At 45.4% G+C, this 9058-nt stretch overlaps 1 protein-coding gene and 1 pseudogene across 2 annotated transcripts; both read left to right on the plus strand.

Moving 5' to 3' along the window:
* The first annotated feature begins 3979 nt into the window (after nucleotides 1-3979).
* LOC116410673 lies at nucleotides 3980-4087 on the plus strand (annotated as a pseudogene).
* A 1053-nt stretch (nucleotides 4088-5140) lies between these two features.
* On the plus strand, nucleotides 5141-8410 carry LOC100495801. Of its 2 annotated transcripts, none has more exons than XM_002935126.4 (2): nucleotides 5141-5345; nucleotides 6747-8410. In XM_002935126.4, exon 2 carries the CDS (start codon nucleotides 6778-6780, stop codon nucleotides 7960-7962), a length of 1185 nt encoding a protein of 394 aa, XP_002935172.2. In that variant the 5' UTR covers nucleotides 5141-5345; nucleotides 6747-6777; the 3' UTR covers nucleotides 7963-8410. The 2 variants fall into 2 exon arrangements, with proteins under 2 accessions (XP_002935172.2, XP_004919276.2); XM_004919219.4 differs by having other exon boundaries at nucleotides 5277-5340.
* The last annotated feature ends 648 nt before the right edge of the window (nucleotides 8411-9058 follow it).

Consider the following 9058-nt stretch of genomic DNA (forward strand, 5'->3'; position numbering starts at 1 on the left):
TAAAATGTTGAGGTATTCTAGGATTCCTTTTTGCAGCCCTGATGTTACACAGATGCTCAGCTATCCGTGTACCCACTGCTCTGATATTCTTACCCACAAACTTCTTACAGGGGCAGATGATCAAAAAAATCACATAGATAGAATGACAATTAATGAAAACATCAGCCTCAGGCAAACCCTCCATCCTGAAGATATCAGTCCTGCTACAGATATCCCAAAGTCTTTGTTTGTCCCCACAGCACAATATCACACTATAGGAGTGCTTGCATTGCATCAGACTGTACAAGGGCTGGAATCCTAACATCAAGATGCCAATGGACAAGCTTAGTATCAGCCTACAAGCTGATCCTTGAGCTAAACATCTTTATTATCAAGTGACAGTGTAACATTCCTTTCTCTATAATAAACTCTTCTTTTATTAGCTATCTATGAAATGACCTATGGGATGATCTATTGAGATTCAGATGAAAAAGAAACAAACACGATAATTTATGAAAATGCAAAGCACTAAAATTTGCATACTTGCATGCTATTCACAAATGCTATTCACAAACTGCAAAGTTGTGGGTGCCATTATGCATGGAAGTGAAGGAAAATGGTATAAACACCAGTCTTTACCAGCCAGTAATTCAAGGGTTCCCTTAGCAAGCTGCATCTATGCAACTGGCTTAGGCCCAGTAAGCTGGATGCCATTATTGACTCTCTTTGCACACAAATGCTGTACTGTGTACTGATTAACTAAATGCATGCACATTGTTTAGCACACACCTACAATGAAGCTAGAATTCTGGGACAAGCATGGCAATTCGGGTCAGAATATTGCATTTGAATAGAAGTTTGAGGAATATGCCCTCTAGTGTTTAAGGTAAAGTATGTAATTGGGTTGAATATATTTTTTAAAATTGCTTTAAAAAGTTTGAAAAGTTTTAATGCTTTTATCCAAAATGCACACTAGTATAATCCAGAGTTACCTTAAGTATTGTTTACTAAAGGACAAAATGATAAGGTCACAGTTAGATAGTCTTGCATCTATCTCTAATGAAAAGGAGATTGTTGCATTCCATACAGCCCCTGTGCACACTAGGCATGGTTTGTTTGCTGCAATGTGCAGCTGATGGAAATTTACTGGTGTCAAATAATTCTGGATTTCAAGTCAGCTTGTTGTTGCTTGGGTCACCAAACCATTGCTTTTCAAGCTGACAGTTTCATCTTACTAAAATGAGTCATTAATCATCTCTAAGTTCCATCTCCTTAATTGGTTTGGAAGGGAATGCAAAAACAATTAGAAAAGGAAAAAAGAAAAAAACATGTCATCAGAAAAATATTAACTATGACTGCTTGATGTTTTCTATAACTTGGAATTGATTTTAAGTTAATAAATCTTCTGATAGTAAGGATAACTCAGAGGAACCATTATGATATATCAGCATGTTATTTTACCTAAAGTAATCAGGGGAAATGTGCTTGGTATGCAAAAAGGGAAGATCAACAGTTCTGAAATGTCCCATGTCATGTTGGAGCAGTAAGGCTCAGCATATAACGGGTTAAGTTTTCAATTTAGAAAGTCTGCTTGGAATCCACATTTGAAGGAAACCCCTCATGGTAGGGGGTAATTCACAAATATGTTCCCTAAATGACACTGAAGTCAGACTGTCTGGCTAGGTGTGAAGAGCCAGAATGAATCAGCAAGATTAACCAAATTATCATACCTGTGCTACAGTGGGCAGTCTATCTTTTCTTAGCAGATTCTTAGCTAATATTTCTTTAGGTCCATAAAATAAATATCTTCAACTAAAGATAAAAATCATGGCGCCCAGTCATTAGCTTGTAGCTAGAGCTCCCCACAGACTCCAAACACTCCCATGTTATGATGATCCATCTCGGGATTATCCAATATTCTGATAAAACCAGAATAATATGGGTTAGGCCTGGTGTGTTTGGTGTCTATGAAAAGAGAATTCTATTTCCCACATAATGCACATGGTTCTATAATTCTGGTGAATACCCATAAGTATTTGAGGCTAGCTGGAAAATAAAATGTCACCAGAACAGCCAGTTACCAAATGGTGACCCGCCCTCACCTTTCTCATTGGGCGGGGTCGTGGCCTACCTTGTGGCCTGTATATCAATGGCTCAGACAACTGGGATGTGCCAAGTCCCACCCAATAGCTGCACTGTTGCCTCAGCTCCAACTACACAGTGGTTGGCACAGGATATGGTGCTTAAAGGGTTACACACGATAAATGTAAACAAGGCACCGGGGCCAGATGGAATACACCCTCGGGTACTGAGAGAGCTAGGGGCAGAATTACAGTGGCCTCTGTTTCTGATATTCTCAGACTCGCTTTCATCAGGTATGGTAACTAGGGATTGGAAGAAGGCGAATGTCATTCCTATATTTAAAAAGGGAGTAAGATCTCAGCCTGGCAATTATAGGCCTGTAAGTTTGACATCCGTGGTGGGCAAGTTATTTGAAAGCTTGTTAAGGGATCACATACAAAATTATGTACTGGAGAATGCCATTATGAGCAGTAATCAGCATGGCTTTATGAAGGACAGGTCATGTCAGACCAATTTAATTGCTTTTTATGATGAGGTAAGTAAGAAGTTGGACAGTGGGGGTGCAGTTGATATAATCTATTTGGATTTTGCCAAAGCATTTGATACTGTTCCCCACAAACGACTGCTTTCTAAGCTAAGGTCTATTGGTCTTAGTGAAGTCATTTGCACATGGATAGAAAACTGGCTACAGGATCGGGTACAGAGGGTGGTTGTTAATGGTACATTCTCTACTTGGAGTAAGGTTCTCAGTGGGGTCCCTCAGGGTTCTGTACTGGGTCCACTTTTGTTTAATTTTTTCATAAATGACCTAGGGGAGGGTATTATGAGTAATGTATCAGTGTTTGCAGATGACACAAAACTCTGCAGACCAGTCAATTCTATCCAGGATGTGACATCCTTGCAGCAGGATCTTGACCAACTGGCAATCTGGGCAGCTAAGTGGCAGATGAGATTTAATGTGGATAAATGTAAGGTCATGCACCTGGGATGTAAAAATATGCAAGCCCCGTATACCCTTAATGGGACTGCACTAGGCAAATCCATAATGGAGAAGGACCTTGGAGTCCTTGTAGATAATAAACTTGGCTGTAGCAAGCAATGCCAGGCAGCAGCTACAAGGGCAAACAAGGTTTTGAGCTGTATTAAAAGGGGTATAGATTCACGGGAGGAGGGGGTTATTCTTCCCCTTTACAGAGCGCTGGTAAGGCCCCATCTAGAATATGCTGTTCAGTTCTGGTCTCCAGTGCTCAAACGGGACATTATTGAGTTAGAGAGGGTCCAGAGAAGGGCAACTAAGTTGGTAAAGGGTATGGAAAGTCTCAGTTATGAAGAAAGACTGGCCAAGTTGGGTCTGTTTACACTGGAGAAGAGGCGCTTAAGAGGTGACATGATAACTATGTATAAATATATAAAGGGATCATGTAATAACCTCTCTAATGTTTTATTTACCAGTAGGTCCTTCCAACGGACACGAGGGCACCCACTCCGTTTAGAAGAAGGGAGGTTCCATTTAAATATTCGGAAAGGATTTTTTACTGTGAGAGCTGTGAAGTTGTGGAATTCCCTCCCAGAATCAGTTGTACTGCCTGATACATTATATAGCTTTAAGAAGGGGCTGGATGGATTCTTAGCAAGTGAGGGAATACAGGGTTATGGGAGATAGCTTTTAGTACAAGTTGATCCAGGGACTGGTCCGATTGCCATCTTGGAGTCAGGAAGGAATTTTTTCCCCTCTGCGGCAAATTAGAGAGGCTTCAGATGGGGTTTTTTGCCTTCCTCTGGATCAACTAGTAGTTAGGCAGGTTATATATAGGCATTATGGTTGAACGTGATGGACGTATGTCTTTTTTCAACCCAACTTACTATGTTACTATGATATGCCTTTGGGGACCGATCTGCTCGGGAGGTATATGTTGCTATTTCTCTGCCTTTTGGCTAAGATCAAGTGTAGTATCTGTTCTTATCAGGTCAGATCTACTGAAGCAGGCTGAAGTCTGAAGATCTGAAGCTGAGGAAGAGAATCATCGCATTGATCAACCGACGGAGAATCATTGGAAGGACTGGCTTCAGAGACCGACTTCGACTTCAGGCTGCACTTCAGGAAGTACTTCATCTGGAAGCGATCAACTGAGATTCAGACCTTCGGGAAAGAAGTCTCCGGCTAACAACAACCGACAAGAGGAAAAGAAGAAACTCGGAGTTCTTACTTCGCTCAGAGCTGTACACACTTAGGATTTTTTCTTAAAAACCCCTCTCTCTCTCTTCTTCTTCTCTTCTCTTCTTACTCCCTCCCCTTTCCTCTCTTGCTCTCTCTCTCTCATTCTTTTTCCCTCCCTGGGGCCATTGCACTGCTCTAAAGGACGACCCTTGGGGTCATTTGCATAACCCCGCCCACTCTCTCTCTCTCTCTCTCTCTCTCTCTCTTCTTTTTCAAAACTATCTCCCCTTTTTCTCCCCCTTTTCCCCTCTCTTTTCCTTTCCAGACCCTTGGAACAGGAAGAGATGGCTCCTACAACAGCTGCCAGCAGAGGGAAGAACTCAGAGAAGAATAAGGAAAAGTCTCCACAGGTTCCAGGAACGCACCACCCAAAACTGGAACCGAAACCCCAGCCCAACTTATGTGGATTGGCTACTCATGTCTACAGAGACTGCCCCCAGAGATCAAGAACCTATGCGTCTGTGGCCCAGGCCACAGCCCCAGCCAAGAACAATGCAACACCTGAGGCCCCAGCCAAAGCCAAAAACAAGGTAACACCTGCAGCCCCAGCCAAATCCCAAAACAATGGGAACAAGGGGAACAAAGGTAAGCCCCGCACTGCTGCCCCAGCACCCACTCCAGCCCCCACCTTCACACCTCCCTCTCCCCCTGCAGCCCCACTAACCTCCCCTCCAGGGGCTGCAGGTTTCTCCCTGGAGAATTTTCCCCCCCTCAACCACCCCTCCCATCCTCTCCCTTCTTCCCCAGCCCTCTGCAAAAAAAGAACTAGGGAAGCAGAGGAAAGCCCAGCGGCAGAACAGCAGGAGAAGAAGAAGGCCGTCACCGACCTGGACGGCACATTGTCAGAGGAGGGAAAGGAGGTGGAGGCAGTGCGCACCACAGAGATAGAAACAGAGGACATGGAACTGCTCCTAGAAGAGCTCGAGTAGATCCCAGTGGAGCCTGTAGATGTCAACAGGGTCCTGCAACTGGAAGAAGCCCTGCTGCTGCAGTTGGAATCTCCGGAGGAGAGTCCCCCCCCCCCCCCGACAACGTAAGAGGAGACCCGCCCGACCGGAGTGGTAATGTAAAATGACTAACGGTTTTCTTTTTATCTCCTAACTAATGGGGTCTTTTAACTTATTCACCATTAATGTAAGGAGTATTAAGGACCAGATGAGAAGACAGACCATCTTTGCATTTCTTGATAGCCAGAATTGTGATATGTACATGTTGCAGGAATGTGCCTTTCCTTTCTCCAGGTCATACAAACACCTCATGCGTCAGTGGACCCATGGTCCCTCCTACTGGTCTGGGGGTAATAGCTGTAAGTCTGCAGGGGTCGCCATTCTGATCAGGGGGAGCCTCTTCACTGTTGATTCTGTACTTGAGCTAGTCTGCGGCCGGTTACTGGTCGTGGACGGTTCCTGGGCAGGGGAGCCTGTTAGGCTTATCAACGTGTATGCCTCCCCTGAGAAGGGTGAGCATTTGGAACTACTCAAGACCCTGCGGGCCCAGCTAGCAACCACTCGGGCGGTAGTTTTTGGCGGAGTACGGGCGCAGCACCAGCAACGGTGCCAAACTGGATGTCACCTCCAAACTGCTTAAGACCTCCAGCGGTGTGGCTGGGATGTGAGAAAGGATCTGGAGGAGACCAAAGAGGGCCTGAAAGGGCACTCTGCGGAGGAATCCAGGCGCATAATCTTCCGCTCCAAGGTGGAGCATCTCGAGAAGGGGGAAAAGTGCAACTCTTTCTTCTTCCGAAAGCTTCCGAAAGCTCCACTCCGGCCACACACCCCTGACAGAGCTCCGCGACGAGACCGGCACCCTGAAGTCAGGTAAGGAGGGAGTGATGGAAGTGGTCACCAACTACTACAGCTCCCTCTACAAGGAAAAAGACATGGATGAAACATGAATGAGAGGTTCCTGTCAGGTATCACTAACCTTATTGATCCTGCAGGTCTTTCAGCCACCAATGCCCTCTTGGCCTTGGAGGAGTTGCACTCTGCTGCCAAATCCTTTAGGCGAGACAGGACCCCGGGCAGTGACGGTCTCCCAGCGGAGCTCTATGTAGCGCTGTGGGACCTCATTGGTCCGGACCTGCTCGAGCTGTACAAGGAGATGGCCGTGGAGGGCAGGATGCCCCAGTCGCTGAGGGAAGGAATGATCACGATCTTGTATAAGCAGAAAGGGGAGAGATGCGACCTTAAAAATTGGCGGCCCATCTCTCTTCTGAATGTGGACTACAAGATCCTCGCCAAGGTACTAGTCATTGGACAGATCGTCCATCGGGTGTCCCACATCTTTATGAACAAGGTCCTGCGTAGGTTTGGGCTGGGTGAAATGTTTTGTTCTTATGTCAGTCTAATGTACTGTGATATTTTCAGTTTGGTGCTGGTCAACGGCTGGAAAACTGACCCCATCCCTGTCCTCTCTGGGGTCAGACAAAGCTGCCCTCTTTCACCTCTTCTTTTTGTTTGTTGCATAGAGCTTGATCCCAGATCAAGTGTTCGCTGTACATGGACAACGTGACCGTCTTCTGCGCTGACCAGCCATCAGTGAGAGCACTCGTCCAGACCTGCGAGGACTTCAGCAAAGCTTCAGGAGCCAAAGTCAACTGCGGGAAGTCAGAGACCCTCCTCCTCTGGACTGGAACCTCCTCTGTCAGACAAAAGATTGGCCTCTGGAGCCTCAGAGACCTCACCATTGAAGGGAAGACACTGGTGCTGCGGAGATACTTCCAGTCCTGCAGTACATGGCCCAAGCATGGCCACCTCTGGCTACGGTCTGCAGGGCCCATCACAAGGGCAGTCTTCAACTTCATCTGGGGCTCCAAGATGGACAGAGTAAAGCGGTCAGTTATGTACAAGGCCCCCTGCAAAGGTGGAAAAGGAGTTCCAGACATCCCCAACCTGCTGAGGAGTTTCTTCGTATGTAACTGCATCCGCCAGATGATCATGGGCAAAGAAAAGGACTCTGTTGGCAGCTCCATGTCCCGCTTTTTTCTTCTTCCACTTTGGCGTTCGCTGGGGTGGGACAAGTGGGACAGCTCCTACCCTTACAACTGGAACACCCCTTGGTTTTACCTGGATGTTACAAAGTTTGTGAGGGAACACCAACTGGAGGAAGTCAAGCCCGACTTGTGGAAACCAAAGACAATTCACAAGTTGATCAGAGCCAAAGACGCGATGGAGTCTATTCCAGGGCTCCCAGCGGACACAGTTAAGGTTGTTTGGGGGAATGTTTCTTCAGACAGTCTGTCCAACAAGCACAAGGACATGTCGTGGATGGCTATTCGGGGGGGGCTTCCCCTCAGAACCTTCATGCATGCCCGTAACCTGTGCAGGTACCGGCATTGCCCACGGTGCATCATTTATGAGGAAACATCTTTGCACACTTTTTGGGATTGCCAATTTGCCCAGGTTCTGCTTGATGCCCTGGAACATGAACTCAAAGACTGTGTGCCCAGAAATCTCCTTACGCACCATGCGGTGCTCTACGGGCTTTTCCAGGGCACCCACACGGAAGGGGCAATTCAGGAAGCCTGGCGCCTTATAAACTGTTTTAAGGACGTTTTGTGGTATTTCACGAACTGCCTCATTCTGAGGAGAGAGAGGATGACAATCCAAGACTGCCACAGACTGGTTCACAGTCTGTTCCGGGACTACAACATCCGGGACAGCCTTGAGGAAGAAGAGGACTGAAAACCCCTCTCCTTCTCCCCATCCCTCCCTTGTTGTCTAAGTTTAAGTGGAAAATAAAGCTTTGGGCATTTCAAACTCCACATCCCTCCCCCATCTCCCACCCCCCCATCCACTCCCCCCTACCTCCATTGCTTTATTATGAAAGTATATTGTGCAGTATTATGCAAAAGTGATGAATGATTGAGAAAATGTTTGTTTTTTGTATATTTATATTATATATATATTATAAAGTATATTTTTCAATAAAAATATGCTGCTATTTCTCTGTCCCCCTGGAAACAGGAATTACATAGGATCATTCTATTGGTGATGTATGTAGGTTTCTACCTTTTTTATCACTTTTTATTTTATAACTGTTTTATAACTTGTATGTCATTTTGTAACATTCACTGTTTTTATATAATATATGCACTGTCCACTTTGGATTATTAAATATAAAATGTAATAAGTTTTCCTTTGTGCTCTAAATGAACCTTTATGCCTTACGCAGAGAGTGTATGTTAACTGTGTTTTAACCCCTTGCTAGTTATAAGGAAAGTGTGTCTACTTAACCCTTTGTTTGCTTGCGGGAAAGTTGTGTGTTGTCTGTAGACGAACTTGCATTGTCTGCTAGAGTGCTTAGCTAGGAATTCTAGGGTGATTTTCCTCTGTGAAGCATCAGTGTGCAATAGAACATCTAGACTTAGGTGCTTGTGGCCTTTAAACGCGGTGGTGGCAGTTATTAAGTTTATGTGGGTTGGGGCTGTTTGGGGTTTGACTGCATGAGTTGGCGAGAAACTGCGTAGTTGATGTGTTAACCCTTACAGCCGCCCGCCTGGTCACGTACGTCTGTGGTGGCGTTTGTGACAAGTGGTGGCTAAGAGCAGTGGGATATTTTTGTTTTTAGAGCATTAGTGCTTGGTTTATCTAATTAAACCTTACACTAAAGCACTGCATCCTTGCGAGGATAACCAGTCCTCAAAGATAAAACTCAGTGCATATTTTATTTTTTAAAGACATACAAAAGCAAACAGTTTTTCCCCTTCCCCGTTTTTCTTTTCTATCTCTTATTTTTAGTGTTGGGCAATATGGCAACATTTTACAAAAGACAGAGCAA

Source organism: Xenopus tropicalis, chromosome 4 (assembly GCF_000004195.4).
Source record: "Xenopus tropicalis strain Nigerian chromosome 4, UCB_Xtro_10.0, whole genome shotgun sequence".
In the NCBI taxonomy this organism is placed as follows: domain Eukaryota; kingdom Metazoa; phylum Chordata; class Amphibia; order Anura; family Pipidae; genus Xenopus; species Xenopus tropicalis.